General features: G+C 34.9%; 1 protein-coding gene across 1 annotated transcript in view; it reads left to right on the forward strand.

The window, feature by feature from the left end:
- The first annotated feature begins 1,409 nt into the window (after positions 1-1,409).
- The window catches only part of COL5A2 (collagen type V alpha 2 chain), a 196,333-nt gene continuing 179,873 nt past the window's right edge, over positions 1,410-17,869 (forward strand). Inside the window, exon 1 of the mRNA XM_023499330.2 lies at positions 1,410-1,929. Coding sequence (XP_023355098.1) covers positions 1,833-1,929 — 97 coding nt within the window. The 5' untranslated portion in view covers positions 1,410-1,832. The remainder of the gene's footprint in view (positions 1,930-17,869) is intronic.

Here is a 17,869-nt window from a genome sequence, read left to right on the forward strand (position 1 = left end):
AAGATGGCAGGCTTCTTAAATTTTAAGATGTTATAAATTTAAGAAGATTGATCAATCAATTGGAGGACAGAATAAGGATCCCAAAAGGTCTCAGTAGGATAGCACAGTGAATTGAGACAAAAAAAAATGAATGACATTTATTGGGAGTATAAAAAAAAATTATACATGGTTGAGAATTCAACTTTACTAGAACAAGGATGTGTGATCTGTGGCTAGACAAGGAGTTCCTGTGGGGGGAAAAATATTTGAGAGTTTGCATGGATTCTAAGCTCAATGAGAGATGAGAGCAATAAAATTGTCAACAAAGTCACTTTTCCATTGCTTTGAAATGCATAATGATCAGAACATAGGAGTGAATATTTATACTACACTTTGCCCTGCTTAACCACAATTGGAGTGCCATGTCCAACTAGGCATTACATAATGGAATTGTAAGTGGGGGAGTAATGTACAGTGAATTCAGAAAGAGAGTTTGAACAAGGTTGTGAGGGACTCTAGAAGACAAATAGAGGAGTTTATTATATTTTTTATTTACAGGCAGTAGGAAACAACTAGAGTTTACTGATTAGTAATTAACAGATACAGCATTTGAATCCAGATCCTCAGTTCCCAGTCAGTGCTCTAGCCATTGTACCATGCTGTACCAGCTTGGTACTACTGGAAAGCATCTCTCATGTATATGTGCAGAAATAGGTAGTACAAGCTCTTCATTTTATTTATGAAGAAAAAGATAGCTAGGAAGTAATTTAGTTAAGACCATACAGGCAGGATAAAAAATTGCAAGGATTTGAACTCAATTTCTCTGATTTCCTAATTTGTTTAAAGTAAGATAAATTCCTGTTCTGTTGTCAAAAAAGTAGGTTCTTCATTTAAACTTCATTTGTATAGGGATTGGTGGACATAAAGTACTGTCTTTAAAGTCATAAGATCTGGGCTTAAAATGCTCCTATATTAATGCTAACTGCGTGACCTTGGATAAGTCACCTAAGGTACCTCTATCTCAGTTTTTTTCATTTTTAAAATGAAGGGGTTGGACTAGGCTGCTTCTAAGTTCTCTTTCAACTTGATATCTATGATCCTATCACCAGGGGAAGTTATCTGAAGTATTTATGAAAGTCTTTTCCCCCTCCCAGAATGTAGGAAAAAGAATGGACACTGAGGATAAAAAAGAAATGCTCTGCATTTAGAGAGACAGAAAGGGTTAAAGTCTGACCCTGTAAAGTGAATGTAGAGGGAGGGGGCTATCACTGTGGTCTTTAAGTATCAAAGAGTAAGCTAGAAAGGGGGGTGGTGTATTGCTTCTCTAATGACTTTCTCAGCTGAAGGAGAAAAAAAGAGGGTGTGCGACTGGGGGGAGGGCTGAGGAGGGAGACTAGGGCTGGGTGGGTAATAATACGATCCTCTTTTCTCCATCCAGGAATTTCTCTTCTTAAATAAGTTTTTTTATTCTCCTCTTAAACTTTAGCAGAATAGGGTTTTAAAACAAATGTAAAAGGGAAAGTTCAAGGCACAGGGAAGCCTGTTCTGATTTGGTTGTTTACCATCAATCAGACCGTTGCTTGGCAGAGACTGGATGATTATGAGCCTGAACAAACTAAAAAGGGGCAGGAAAAGAAGTGGAGGCAGCATTCTTCCTATTTAAAGCTGCATCACTTGAAAAAAGTGTTCCCAGACCGAGCTGGAGCTGGTGCTGAAAAGGGGGGCTTGCAGCTTTTGCCTTGGGGCTGGTGCTGAAAGGAAAAGATTCCCCCAGCTGACTTCATGGTGCTAAAATAACCTTACAATTTGCACTTTTCACTGCCCAAGAGGACACAAATGTCTAATATTTAGACATGATGGCAAACTGGGTGGAAGCAAGGACTCTCTTCATTCTTACTTTTTTATTAGGGCAATTTGTCTCAATAAAATCGCAGGACGAAGGCGAGGATGGTGAGTTTGCCTTTTACTTTTGTGTATGAGTGCCCTGTGTGGTGTTTATTGCATGGATGGGTAATAAGTGGAATATCTATTCTCTGGAATACAGCAAATGAGGCTGCGGGGTGGGGGGGGGGGGAATTTTGTTCTGGTTTTGGGGGCTGACAAATTTGACCTGGGAAACTGCTCTGAAGCCATCTGGGAAGCTATAAAGCGTGGGCTCTCCGGGGCTTCCCAGCTCCCCAGCTTCTGCTTCATTGTTCAGCAAACCCAGACCCAGGGGAAGACAATTCTGTGCGGAATGTTTCTGGGAGATTCTAGGAAGAATCGTGCTGCCTCACTGGGAAGACTTGAAAGTTTGCAACAAAAGGAAAGCACTAAAATAAAGACAATTTTAGAGCAGCCCTTTCTGGGCTGGGCACGAGTCTGCATTCTTTGAGCAGGGAGAAGTTGCTGCAGAAACTTTGTAGGGTGGAGTCCTTTTTCCCCCCAATACTTAACTTCAGTTGCTTCATTAAATTCTTTGTTTAGAGAAACCTTTGCTACAACTATAAGCTCTTCCAGACTCCTTCGTGTCCCTACCTTGTTTCTGATTCTCATTTTTTTTTTCTTTCTTCATTTATGATATTAAATTCATTTTTGCTTTTAGGAGAGAGGTTGCCCCGTTTGCTTCCCTGACAGCGATTGATGGAAACCAGCTTGCTCTAGCAATGAGTGGTATTTTCCCACCCTACTGACTAGATTATCTGGACAGTGATAGTTAACTGTAGGATGTTGGATTACTTGGCATGGAGTTAAAAGTATCAGCATTTCCTCCAGAATACATTGTTTTTAAGATAACTAGGCTCACATAATTGTCAAATGTGGCATTGCAATTTGACTGCATATAAGTGAAGATAACATTTGGAGTTTTTAATCCTATGGAATTCTTTATGTTGTTGAACTATAATTTATTGTTAAGTCTGAAGCTTTAGTATTTTCCCCAAAGTCTACCCTTTCCCACCTCCCCCTTCCTAGGAAGGCTGCTCTCTCATATGTTATCAATTAAGTTCCCCAAATAGTTTGTTGTAGATACCCATCACAAATGACTGTAAAATCTGAGATTGCCAAATGAAACACAAGATATGCTGCATTCATTAGCTAATTCCTTAAGCAGTTCCAGTTGGAATTTTATTTACTATTCATTTTCACCTTTTTCTTTTTTTCTTTTTTTTTCTGAACTGAGAAAGTTAGTCCAGGGACTGAAGTTTTAGGAACATTTGTATCAGTAGGTTGGTCTAATGGAAAATGAAAACTTTGGAGGGAACATCCAACAGTCTGTAAGGAGCCCCCTAGAGGGGGCACTTTCTGAAATCTTGGATGTGTTATTTCATATGATTGTCATAAAATGGGACATTCTATAAATGGTAAATCAGCAGTCTCTTTGTAATGGCACAAGCAGCATGAAAGATTGGGTGGGGAGCATTATAGAAAACAGTTCCATAAAAATGACATGGGGCAAAAAAAATGCTAAAAAATTGTAATCAGAAATTCGGCTTACTTTAAGGAACAGTAGAGTAACTTCTTTTAACTTAATATTTTAAGTTGAAAGTGTTAATATCTTTTCAGTCATATGCTTATTGAGTATATGGGAACAAATTTAATAAAGGAAAAACATTTTGTAAAAAATAGAAGTTTAGACCATTATTTCCCTTGATTATAATTTAGAAAGAGTCCACAACACTGTTAACGTTGTTTTAAAAAGCAGTGTAGTTGTTTTTAAACCCTTAGCAAGGTTTTATTTCTCCCTAAGACTGATTTACACAAATGCCAGAAATGGGATTCTCAAGGCAACTACACTCTAGACAACTCCCATATATCTTATTTAATAGAAAACATGTAACTGATTACTGAAGGATCATAAAAAAAGAAACTCCATCTCTGTCTAGAGAATTTGTTTAATTAAAAATGCGAAAGACCTGATTTAGGCTAGTAAAAGAAAGATGTTCAGAACTCAGAGCCTTTAGCTGTGTTTAATTGGTGGTGTAGCTGCTGTGAGGCCTTGGCATGTGGCTGAATGGCTCATTCACCCTGCAATCTCTTTACTTCCCCTGCTCAGACATGCCACATACACATCCCCAGGGATTGCCTAACAACACTTCTTAGGTGTTAGAGTTTAGAAACTCTCTAAAGTTCTGTTTTAAGGGAGGAGAAAACGAATGGATTCTTCAATCAAAAAATATTGCTAAGGCCAAATATGAAGAGTGAAAATGGTTTATAAATGTTTGCCATGAACAAATAAGTTACTGAGACATTCAATTAATGATGTCAAGAGTTTTTGCACAAATCTGCCTTTTTTTTGAAATATAAAACTCTGTTGCAACATGTAAGAATAGTTTTTCCACTCGTGATTTAAAGCTGCATTTTCCTACTATTGATTAATGATTTGTGAGAAATTTGAAACATAAACATGTTGCCTTTTTGACAAAATTTTTCTTCTATAAGATTAGTAGTAAATAATTGCCTTTTGTTTTTTTGGGGGGAGGAAATGCAGTCTTTAAAAAAATTTTTTTTTGGGGAAAATACAATCTTAAAGCATAAAGTAAAGGAAACGAAGTGCTGAAATTAGGGCCTACTTTTTTAAAAATAATTTCAAATTAAATCAAATTAGTTGAGAAAGGGGTGTCAAATCATAGATGTTCAGATGATTTTTTTCTTAAATTTTGCATGTTTTGTATAAAATAAGCTTCCTCTGTATTTAAAATATAGTTTTTTTTTTAATTCCATAGTACAGAAAGCTAGGAGATTAAATATTTTATGGTATTAAAAAAAGGAAATGCTTAATAAAACATGTTTATGAGAATAATTAATCATTATCCATAATCATCTAGTGGAAAAATGCTTATTAATTTCCTACTATGTGTCAGACACTGTATAAAATACTAGAAAAACCAAAGATAGCAAAAATAATCCTTGTCTTCAAGGAGCTTACAGTCTTAAGGCAATACTCAATCTACAACTACATATAAACAAGATATATAAAGGATAAATTGGAAATAGTAATAACATTATAAATGACTTAAGGTCTACAAAATATTTTCAAATATTATCTGATTTTATTGTCACAGCCACTTGAAAGGTAGGAATTATTATTATTATCTACATTTATAGATAACATAATGGAGTCAAGTAGATGTTAAATGATTTGTATAGAGTCATTCAACTGGTATCTGACGTCAAATTTGAACTCAGGTTTCTTGACTCTAAGTTCATTGTGACCAATTGGTGGCTGACATAATCTCAAAGTGAAGAAGGCAGTAATGAGTGTGACCAATAAAAGCTTGTTGACAAAAGGTGGGATTTTAGCCAAAACTTGAAGGAAGCCAGGGATACCAGGTAGTAGAGATGAAGAGGGAGAAAATTTCAAGCTTAAGGGACAGCCAGTGAAAATGAAGAATTGGGAAATAGGATATTTTGTGTGAGGAACAGCATAGAGGCCAATGTTACTGGGTTCTCGAATACACAAAAAAAGGTAAGAAGAATGGACTTGTAGGAAGGGCCAGTTAGTGCAAAGCTTTAAAAGCAGACAGAAAATATTTATTTAATGCTGGAGGTATGAGGGAATGCCTGAGATTGATTGAACAGGAGGTGCGATATGTTCAGACCAGCCCTTTAGGAAGATCATTTTGAATAGCTGAATAATCTCTGAATTGTAGTGTTTTCTGATTCATTCTGATTCATCAGCTCTCATGGATATGTCTTTGCAAGATGGCATACAAGCTGAATAATGGATAGACTGAAATGGCAGGAGACTTTTGGGCATAGAAACTACACAAAAGGTTATTGCAATGGTCCAAACAGAAGATATTGAGGACCTGCTATAAGATATTGGGAAGGTAAAATCTACATGGTTTGGCCACAGGACCTACAGAGATTTTCCTGCCTTTAATGCCATATCAATTAATACTCGTTAATTAATATGTGCTAGTTGAGGAACCAAAGGAAATACAAGTGAGTTGCCAAGGGTAATACAGATACTAGGTTGCTGAAAAAAGATTTGAACTCAGATCCTCCTCATTCCAGACCTGGCATGCTACCTAGATGCTATGTGAAAAGTGGAGAGGCAACAGTTCTTTATTGTTCTTTTTCAGCAGTTCAGTCTTGCTCAACTCTTTGTAATGCATTTGGGCTTTTTTTGGCAAAGATACTGGGGAGCTTTACCATTTCCTTCTCCAGCTCATTCTACACATGAGGGAACTGAGGCAAATAGGCTTAAGTGACTTGCTCAGGGTCACACAGTTAGTAAGTATATGAAGCCAGATTTGAACTCAAAAAGATGAGTCTTCCTGACTTCAGACCCAGCACTTAATCTACTACACTATCTAACTTCCCAACTGCTCAATAGTTCTTTACTTCATTGTAAATGGGCATCCTGGGCTCAGTTCAACTTGTGGTCCATAAAATAATTTGAGTAGCCCAGGGCTTCTTTTTTCTCAGTCTCATTTAATGTAACACACGTTAAATTTTCACTTTTTTGGGTCTCCTTGAATGTTTCTTACTAAAATACCAGAATCCACTGAATAACATTAAGAATGCATTAATGTAATTAGTAGATGTTAAAAAATAAAAGAGCTTTATTCCATAGCTTCCTTCAATTACTTATTCACACATGGCCCAAGTTGAGAATTTAGAAAATTATTTCCAATTAAAGAACTAATTGAATTTTTGTGAAAAGTGAAGTGTTATAAATTGTCTATAGTAGGTAACATATGTAGAGTTAAGTCTAATGGTTTTAGTGAAAAGTTTATAGAATCAATGATTAGGATTGAATTTTTCAAATATTGAAGTATCTGAAACTGACCCCATTTTCTCTTTTGTCCTAGGGGCAGAAGTAAGAATAGTTTTGGTGAAATAGCATTAAACAGAGAACAATGTTTCCTTTTTTGAAATTTGGGTTGATCTTTATAATATATGCCTTATAATAATATGTATTTTACAACTATTGTCTGTGACTGTAGTTGGCTAAGTAAGTGTCTGAAGGGGTCAAGATGATAGATTTTATTTCTGATTCCCACATGAGCCAATTGAATTCCATTTTCTGCGATCACAGACTTTATCTTTAATATTAATTAGCCATCTTGCAAAAACATGTCTGTGAGAGTTGATTGTTAAATTTTTTCAGGTGAGCATTTGTGGCTTAGGAACTAGAAAATACTACAAAGCAGGGATTTAATTATTATTTTATGAAGTGATAGATGTAGATTTAACTGAAAAATGTCTCACAGATACCTATTTTTCCTCCAGGAAACCTGTCAAACATTACTAATACACAACTGGCTAGAGGTCACTTTAACGAGATAGAAGTAGGGTGGGGACATGACTGGACATAATCCTATTTGACAAACTGGAAGGTTATGAGCTAAAAACTTGCATAGTTATGAACTCAATTGGAAATACATGTTTTAATTAAACATTTTGAAGGTCAGCATTGGTTCCTATTTTGAGAAGATAATATTTTGTTTCTACCCTAAATTTTCTTGATATTTGTTAGCACTATATTCCACTCTATACCTTTTTACTCAGTCTTCATAATACTGTATAATAGCACTTCATTGATTAAACTTCTGTTCATCTATCCATTGCAAACATCACTGCAATGATAAGCCCACTTAGGGAAGGGCTAAAGTGGGTCTACCTTATCTTGAATTTCATTCTGTAGTCATTAGTATTATAATGAAATCTAACATAATTCTTTGTAATGGGCTGAAGCTCGAGTTGATGCACTGAGGTCCCAAGCACGTGAGGCTAAATAGTAATTGGACCATACTCTATTAATATATGTCCTTGGACAAAGAATGGCCCCGCCGGCTCTTTATGCAAGTCCTGATGTGTTGTATAGGAAATGATGTAGGGATGATTTTGGTGGATGGAGGCCAAGGGGCAGGAAGAGAGGAGAGAGAGATGGCTGGTGGGCTTGTATCACGGCTGCTCACATTTCTGTCGCCATCCCCCTTCATCTCCACAAAGAATAAAGATCGAAGATTTTCCCTTAACCTGAATTCTTGACTTTGGCTGATTTTAAAATACACGGTTATCACAATTCTTGTCATATAATTTCCTTAGTCATAGCATTTCAGAGTTGGAGGGATCTCAGGTTCATCCAGTACTTGTACAGTGATTCTTCCTACAGCATTCTCAACATAAGTCATATAGTCTTCACAAGACTTTCAATGAGGAGGAACCCACTTATTTAGCCATTCCATTTGATTTTTGAAAAAATTCTTATTGGTAGAAATTTGTCTCATTGGAACTTCCACACATTCACATTGCTATTTGTTTGGTTTCCCAAAATTAATCAGAACTAGTCTAATCGCTGTGCTATGTGCCGTATTTTGATGGATATTATCAGTCACATCCCCACTAAGCCATCTCTCATTTAGACTGTGCATTGCCTTACAATATAATTCAGTGTATTTCATTGAATTTTAAACACTTCCTATGTATTAGATTCCAGTGAAAAGAAAAAATAAAATTTATTCCCTAAAGCTTATTTAGTTTATTAAGGAAATATAACATGTATCAGTTAGGTATAATACAAAGTAGAATGTGATTGAAGCAAAGAGCTTTAATCAAAGTGTTTTGAGAATATTTCATCCAGTGACACAGGAGTTGAATTTTGAAAGAGGAAGTAGAGATGAGGAAGGAATATACTCCATACATAGTAACACAGAGAATTGCCCAGAGAAGAGAAATGACATATTGAAAATGAGGGAGTAATATAATTTGGTTGCAACATAAATTGAATAAAGATGAGTAATGTGCAATAAAAGAAAAGTGGATTGGATCCAGGATTGTAGAGGATTCTACCAACATAAAATTTAAAAAAAAAAAAAAGTGTTTCTATTTTCAACCAGTAGGGAGCCATTTTTGATTAGGGAAGCAACATGATTGTACTAATTACTAGGAAGATCCCTTTGGTAGCTGGGTGAAAGATGAGAATAAGGGATGGTGACAGACGAGAGAAAGATGAGAGATGGAAAGAAAGAGAGAAAAGGGAGAAAGTGGAGACAGGGAGATGAATTAGGAGACTTCTAATAAACTAATGAACAATGAGAATGTTTTCTTGGTATTAGTAGGGAGGAAAAGATTAATATGAGAAATTATATAGAGGTGGAATGGACATGGTAGAACCATTGATTTAATGTGGGTTTGTGGAAGAAGGGTCAGAGATTATTGTAAAATTTCAAGCTTAGATAATTGGGAGGATGATAATATCAAGAGAAATGAGGAGATTTGGAGAAGTAAATTTGAAGAGTCAAATGGTGTGTTTGGCATTGAACATACTAAGTTTGGGATATGGGTAGCATCTTTCACAAGAAAGGTGAATGTATTTATAAAGTACTCTGAGTTGCCTTAATGAATAAATGAGATTGCATCTATCATCAGACATTTTTTTTCTCCCTAGACATTTGATTCATTTAGAAAAATTTAGATGAAGTAGGGGGAAATAATTTTTCTCTTTTTGATTTTATGGACCTCTTCATATATACTTCATTAAAATTAAAGCCCTTAAAACTTTCAGTGTATAATCAGATAAAAGAAATGCTAGACTTAAAGATGAATTGTTATTATTTAGTGAAATGTATTTTTAATAGTTCAGTTTTAAAAATCAAACATCATTTGTGGAAGAAATACATCCAGTTTCAGATTAGTGCAAATAATGAATCCCTTGAAGTAATTGCATATATTCAAATTCTTACAAATGGAATAGGTAATAATTATGCAAAATATGGTAATTGGTTCCATCCCAATATAAATATACCAAATGAATTCAAATAATGCAATCCATTGTGGATATGTTATTCATAAAGCCACAAAGTCTGTGATGTCAATTTTCTAATTACTACAATTTTAATTGAATCTATAATTCTTTTAGTCTCACAGAATAGTCATCTTCATAGTTGATTTTCTCTGTTTTGTCTTCTTATCTCCTACATTAGATTACTGAGTTTTGTCATTAATTCCTTTCAAAGTTCTCTGGTTTCCCCTTTACATTCTACTTGCATTACCTTAGCCCCAATCTAGACCCTTCTCTTTTCATGCCTGAAGTACTGAAACAATATCCTGGAACTGTATACTGAAACAATAAATAATAGTCTTATTTCCTTGCTTTTTGTTTCTCTCATCATTGTTTAGACACTGTTACTAGATTAGGTTTCCTAAATATTTAAATAACTTAAGCATCTGAAATCTTGTTGCTATATCTACTTTAAATCTCAACTCCTCCATCATAGTAGAATCTCAGCAAGAATTCTTGGCCAGAAATTTCATTGCTGGTAATGATCTCCTCCAAACATAGATGTATTAGTCCTCAGATGATATACAGACCAAAACTAATTCAGAGTGAAAATCTTTCCAACTTGATGGGACCTGACAACCCTTGTATTCTGTTGGCAGAATTTTTAAGAATGCAGGGTTACCACTATCTTATGATGAACCATTAGAGTTTAAGACTTTGGTGGAATTTTTCCTAATTGTAGTTCATTTTCTTCATCCTTTTAAATCATATCACACCTTGGTTCCAATGCTTACCATAGCTCCTTGCTACACTCAATTCAACAAACATTTATTAATGTTTCCTCTATGTAAAATAATTTCTCTGTCTGATTTTTGAGTTCTAAAAACTAACCCCACTATACCTATTTAGCCATACTTGCCAGGGTTCTAATTTGCCTAGTATTTCTCTTTCTTGTGCGTAGATGTTCTTTATTTTTTTAGAGCTCTTATTTATACTGTTCTGTTTACTTGAATATATTTAGTTTTTCCATTTGTAAATTATATTTTCTTCTATCCTTAAAGAATCTATCTCTTCTGTTACAGCTGTTCTAATTACTCCAACCTACAATGATCTCCAAATTATCAATAGTCAATAGACTTATCTGAGTGTAATTTAAACTTATTGCATAATTTGAACTTATCCTCAATTAGATTTTAATTTTCCTGATGCATAGTACTAGGATCAACTCTCCTTTCCTGTGCCCATCATAGTTTTTAAAAGATACAAAAGGATTAAAAAATACTTGGTTTGTGGATTAATAAAAGTCGTTTTTAGAAGGCTAGGCATGTCTCTTTTTACTAGTTGGTCATTCTTTTATCCAACAAACATTTGTTGAGCATCTACAATAGGTGAGGTACTACTGCTGAAATTTGCAGGGGAATAAGAAGATGTATTAGACATAGCCTCAACTTAACAAAGAATCTGAGGAATTTATAATCTAGAATACCCATGATAATTTATTGGTTATTTACATTTTAATGTGTATGTTTGTTCACATGTTTGCTTTATAGTGAGTCCATAGATAGGATTTATTTAGTCTCTTAGGACAGTATTTTGATAGTATTGTAAGTTGAATGAAATAGTATCCCTTATCTAGAATATCAACATTTATTTATTCCAATATGAATATTACTATAAAATTATCATATTTGAAGTGTGGCATAGTAGATAAAAAACTTTTGTATTGTATAATCATAGGCAAGTCATTTGTAAGCAACTCTGAGACTCTAAGATGGATTGTGATCTCCATTGGTGAAGGAACTCTTTCCCACAACAACATAAACAGATCTTTTCTCAAAGGATGGATTGAAACTGTCTACTTTGAATAGAAAATTTATATGTTAGGATGATTTTAATTGAATTACCATTTTATTATGACTGAAGAATTTCAAAGAAAGGAAAGTTTGATCTCTCTACTATGGAGCTGTATTAATAAGCCTATTTTAAATAATTCATAGATATCATTTAAGGATAGTAAAAATGCTGTCCTCTCTATAAATCATTTTGCTTTTGAAGCTTTTTTTTTTTTTTTTAAAGATATTCTCATAGGAGCAAGCATTGTGATGGGGTCACCAAAAAAGTTAACGTGATCTTGGACAGCATGAAGAGGGACCTAGCTTCCAGACATAGGGAGGTCACTGTCTCACTGTATTCTGCCCTCATCAGCTTTCATCTGGAGTATTGTGTTCATTTTTAGATGCTATGGTTTAAAAAAAAAAGACATTAATAAACTGGAGGATATTGAGAAGGAGGCCACCAAGATAATGAAGAGCCTGAATCAATGATGCATGAAGATGACTTGTAATGCTGGGCATATTTAGTCTGGAGAAACATGATACAGAGGAGATATGATAGTACTTGAAAAGTTATCACATAGAGGAAGACTTTCTGTTTGGCCTCAGAAAACAGGGTCAGCAGTAAGTAATAAGTGGAAGTTGCAAAGAAGCACGTTTAGGTTTGATGTCAAGATAACCTTCCTAACTATTTGAGTTGTCTGTTAGTGAGATGATTTGCCTTTGTAGGGGATGGGATCATTCTCCTATAAGGCTTCATGTAAAAGTTGGATGATCAGTTGCCATATATGTTATAATGGCGATTAATTTGGTGAATGAATTGAATTAATTGGCTGCTAAATTCTGTGATACTTATACTGTGATTTAGATATAGCTTATATTGGTCATATGTTACTTTACTCTTTTATATTCTCTATTTCTGTCTCTTTTTTCTTCACCCAATCTCTTACTGTCTCTTTCTCTGTCTCTGTCTTTGCCTGCCTGCCTATGTTTTTTTTTTCTTTCTCTCCTTTTCCTTCCCCCTTCCCTTCTCCCTATCTCTCTCCCACAATTCCTTCCTCTCGTTCCCTCCCCCCACTCACAATTTGGCTTTCTGTGGTTGGTCCTTGTGCTAAAAGTTGAAATGCCATTGGTCATCAGTGGATTCACCCCATTTCAGAGGGGACCTAATGCTTTTACACTATTCCTGTGAGCTGCGGAGTTATGCTTGGAAATTATGGCAGTCATGAAACCCTCACTCAGCACTAAAAATTGGAAGTTTATTTTCCACTCTCTGTGTTACTGTGGGTCACATTTGGAATGTAGGGAATTGCTTCATTGCAAAGAGATTTACAGGCAGTTCTTAGCTCTATTTGGATACAATACTAAAGGTGATCATTTCCCAGACTTCTCTATATGTTTCTTTATAGTTCAAAGAACTGTTAGTTTACTTCACTTTCAGGAGACTTTTGTGAGCTTAACTTTAGAAAGCAAAACCCAATATCTGGTTGCAATTTCTATTCACATTTGGGGTTTCCTTAATTTCATGGGCTTTTTATTTTCCATATATATATTTTTTAATTTTAAAACTGCAGTGGTTTTAACTTGGAAGAAGTGATGCATTTGAAATTTGAACAGGCAATAAATGCATTGCCACCAAATTCTTTAGCAACAGCATAGGCACTTAAAGGCTTTTGTTCTATGATCTTTCTTGCATGGGATTGGAGAAAAAAAATCACCATACTTGGAATCAGAACTTACTTTGAGATCAGTGATCACCATTTGAGAGTTGTGTGCTCTTGCAGTTACTTCAGTATCTCTGCCTGACATGCATATAATGATGCCTCTGATGTCTATACCTAAATTTTCTGTGACAAACAAATCAGTTAATAATCACTTTTATGTTTTAACATAAATCATGCATTAAAGTGACTCTAAATTAATTGACTAAAGGATCATTTGGTTTAATCTCATATTAATTTTTAAATATTTGTAAGTTTAAAGACTTTTCATAGACTTTCTGAGACAGCTGGTGGTATCATGTCTAGAGCACTAAAGATTTGAAATCAAATTCAACCTGAAATTTACCTATAAAATGGGGAATTATAATAACACCACCTTAATAGGGTTGTTCTCTAGATAAAATGAGATATTTGTAAAAAGTACTTAGCACAGTACATGGTACCTAGTAGACAGTCTATTAATGCTTAATTCCCCTTCCCATCTTGATTTCTTTCACTTCTTTACTTAATAAAGAATATTGATGAAATCTTTTACAGGGGGGGGGGTTGGGGGTGCTAAGTCTTTGAAGAAGTTAGTAGTTCAGTGGATGTAGTACTGACTTAGAGTCAGGAAGACATCTTCCTGAGTTTGAAAATGGTTTCAGATACTCACTAGCTGTGTAATTCTGGTTAAGTTCCTTAACTCTGCCTCATTTTCCTAATTTATAAAATGAGTTGGAAAAGGAAATGATAAACCACTCCAGGATCTTGGTCAAAAAAAACCTTAAATGGTATCATAAAGAGCCAGACATGACTGAAAAATAACAGAACACTAAACCTTTGTAGAGAGCTTCTAGTAAGGAACTTTTTCAACCAAAGTTGAGGGTATAGGCCCTGGTAAGCAACTTTTCTGAAACCTATGTTTTTATGTAATGGCCTGGGGCTCTGAGAATTTAAATGACTTCCTGAGAGTCAGAGAACCCATTGGTGTCATAGAATTTGTATGCAGATCCTACTGATTCCAATATTCTGCTCTGTATCCATGCTGCCCTCAGCATTCTTTTTGTCATTCATTTTATCAGAAAAGAAAAGGAAATTTCTCAGGAGAAATAAAATGGAGACAAATGAGAATTTCTGTTGGAGTGTTTGAGGGATTAGTGAATGAAGTTAAAGCATGATGAGTGAAGTTAAAGCATGATTTGCATTTCCATATGTTCCAAATCTTTTTCATCATCAAAAGTTCTCACTATCCTTTCAGAAGGTAGAAGAACTCTAGTGATTCCAAGGCAGACAAAAGCAACTGTGTTGTGACAATTCTCTTTCAGAAAAAGAAAAGATAGAACATTAATCCAACGAATGAGAAAAAGTGAAAATTCTACCAGGAGACATATGACCAGTTCTTAAGTGACTACAAGTAGTCTGACTCTGGGCTTGAATTATTTCTGTTTGTGTGTGTGTGTGTGTGTGTGTGTGTGTATTTCTTTTCACATTAACCATTGGTAGTCCCAATTCTGAAGATTAGATGGGATATATGTGTATGCGTGTTTCATGCTTTTTCCTTTTTTCCTCTTTTTTAAGCAGAGGAAAAACTAAAGGAAATTTTGCTGTTATTTAACTGATGAGTTACTAATCTAGTAAAGTTTTAATTAGATGAGGAAAATTTAATGTGATATAGTTTTATTGCCATTTATTTTTCACAAAGAATTTGTTCATGTAGATGACTGAATACAAATAACTAAAATACTATAAAAATATATGTTAGAGAATAATTCCTGAATATTAAACTAGATTATTTAAAAGATTTAGCTAGCACACACACATGCATATGTAACTTAAGGTAAATAATCAAGTTACTTAATTTACATGTATGATTTAATCTTTTTTTTATAAGGTAGTTTTTTTTTTTATTATAGCTTTTTATTTACAAGATATATGCATGGGTAATTTTTCAGCATTGACAATTGCAAAACCTTTTGTTTCAACTTTTCCCCTTCTCCCCCCCCCCACCCCAGTTGGCAGGTTACCAATACATGTTAAATATGTTAAAGTATAAGTTAAATACAATATATGTATACATGTCCATACAGTTATTTATGCATTATCTAATCTAACAATCCTGTGTATGATGTAAATAGTAAGGACACTACTATTGCCATTTTATGGATTAGGTCATTGAGGCTTAGAAAGGGTAAGTCATTTGCCCATGGATGTATTACTGGCAAGTGTTGGTGGCAAGTTTCAAAATTATGTTTCCCCAACTCCAAGTCAATCTCAATATATCTGTGAAGTCATACTCTATCTGTAAGATCTTTTCCATTTCTAAAAGTCTGTGATTCTATGAATCAAGGATGAAGGAGGGATCTGTTTTGAGTCATGGAGAGTTTTAAAGGCACTGCTCTGAAAAAGTAAATCCTGTTTTTCCATGCTCACAGATTTGCCATTGAATCAACTTTCCAGAACACCACCCCCATATTCCACTTTCCATCCATCATCAAGGAAGTTCTGTAGGCAAAGACTCAAGAGAGTGAACAAGGTCAGCCCTAATTGAAAAGATGAAATAGATATGTTTAGTTTGAACAATTTTCCACCTATCTTTATGGTACTCTCCTTTCTACTAGGCCATTATCTAGTGTTCAATACCCACACCTCTAGAATCTCAGGGTTGCTTGCATCCCTGGACAAGACTATATTGAAGTGGGTCTCTTTCTTTTGTGCTCTTCCCTCCCTTCCATGTGATAGAGATATGAAAGATTATGTCATATAGTAGAAAGAGTTCTTGATTTTGAACCAGAATACCTAATTTCAAAACTTAACTCTTGTTATTTATTAACAGTGTGCTATTGGCCAACTCACTTTCCTTCAAGTGTTCTATACTTACAATCCAGAAGATCTCAGTTCTCATCTTGTCTCAGACACTTACTAGCAGTGTGAATCTGGCAAAATTCTCACTCACAGTTTCTCTTTCCTCATCTGAAAAATGGGAATAATCGTAGCATCCATCTCACAGTGCTCAACTTAAATACTAATACTTAGAGTATTGTATAAATATGGCTATAATTATGATTATTATTATTCTCTGTGTCTCAGATTTTCTTAGCAATAAGATAAAGACGATTTGATCATGCTTATGGTCAATTCATCTCTAAATCTAAGGGAAATTTATCTATGTCATTACCTCTACAAGTGAAATATCTGACTTTTTTTTGAAATCTTCTGTCCATAATGACTTCCCCTCCCATGCAAGTGATTTTAATGAAAGTACAATACCAGGACCAGAATGAGAGGGACTTTTGGACAGGCCTTTTTTCAGTATATCTCAAATCTTACTACATGTACAACTATCCATTTGTCTATACCTCGGGCTGCTTTTGAGAGAGACTGAATAGAATTAGTCTTCTTCGGTGTATAGGAACTCCCAGAACTCAACCCTAACTAAAGGAAAACAGTAGCAAAAAGATTGAAAGAGGTAAAATGACATGTACTAACTTGGTCCTTTTTCTTGGTATTGTCTGATCATGGACACCAATTTGTCCTATTTGAAATTTCAAATGAATTAAACCACTCCTGTAAGTGGGATGGTTCTGTTCATGACAGTTTCTACACTAAATAAATAAGAGCTAGAATACAGATGAAGTTTTGAAAAGATTTGTAAAAATACATTAATTCTTCATAATCCCATTTGGAGAAAGGGCTTCATTTTTTGATAAAAAAATATATGAAAAGTTTTCATCTTCCTTAGGTTGCTGCTATATGTGCAGCAGGTTGAGTAGGAATTAGAGCAATAGGCCCCTGAACTTCCTGATCATCCCCAGGCCATGAAAGTCCCTCCCTTATTGCCTGAGGCCAAATTCACCTACCATGCCCAGATTCCTTTACTTACATACTTTTTTTTTTTTTTAAATAGCTTTTTATTTACAGATCATATGTATGGGTAACTTTACAGCATTGACAATTGCCAAACCTCTTGTTCCAATTTTTCCCCTCCTTCCCCCACCTCCTCCCCAAAATGGCAGGATGACCAGTAGATGTTAAATATATTAAAATATAAATTAGATACACAATAAGTATACATGACCAAACCATTATTTTGCTGTACAAAAAGAATCAGACTCTGAAATATTGTACAATTAGCTTGTGAAGGAAATCCAAAATTCAGATGGGCAAAAATATAGGGATTGGGAATTCAATGTAATGTTTTTTAGTCATCTCCCAGAATTCTTTCACTGGGCATAGCTGGTTCAATTCATTACTGCTCCATTGGAACTGATTTGGTTCAGCTCATTACTGAGGATGGTCAGGTTCATCAGAATTGGTCATCATATAGTATTGTTGTTGAAGTATATAATGATTTCTTGGCCCTGCTCGTTTCACTCAGCATCAGTTCGTTTAAGTCTCTCCAGGCCTTTCTGAAATCATCCTGTTGGTCATTTCTTTCAGAACAATAAATATACCACAATTTATTCAGCCATTCTCCAATTGATGGGCATCCACTCAGTTTCCAGTTTCTGGCCACTACAAAGAGGGCTGCCACAAACATTCGTGCACATACAGGTCCCTTTCCCTTCTTTATGATCTCTTTGGGATATAAGCCCAGTAGAAACACTGCTGGATCAAAGGGTATGCACAGTTTGATAACTTTTTGAGCA

Source organism: Sarcophilus harrisii, chromosome 3 (genome assembly GCF_902635505.1).
Source record: "Sarcophilus harrisii chromosome 3, mSarHar1.11, whole genome shotgun sequence".
Taxonomy (NCBI): Eukaryota; Metazoa; Chordata; class Mammalia; order Dasyuromorphia; family Dasyuridae; genus Sarcophilus; species Sarcophilus harrisii.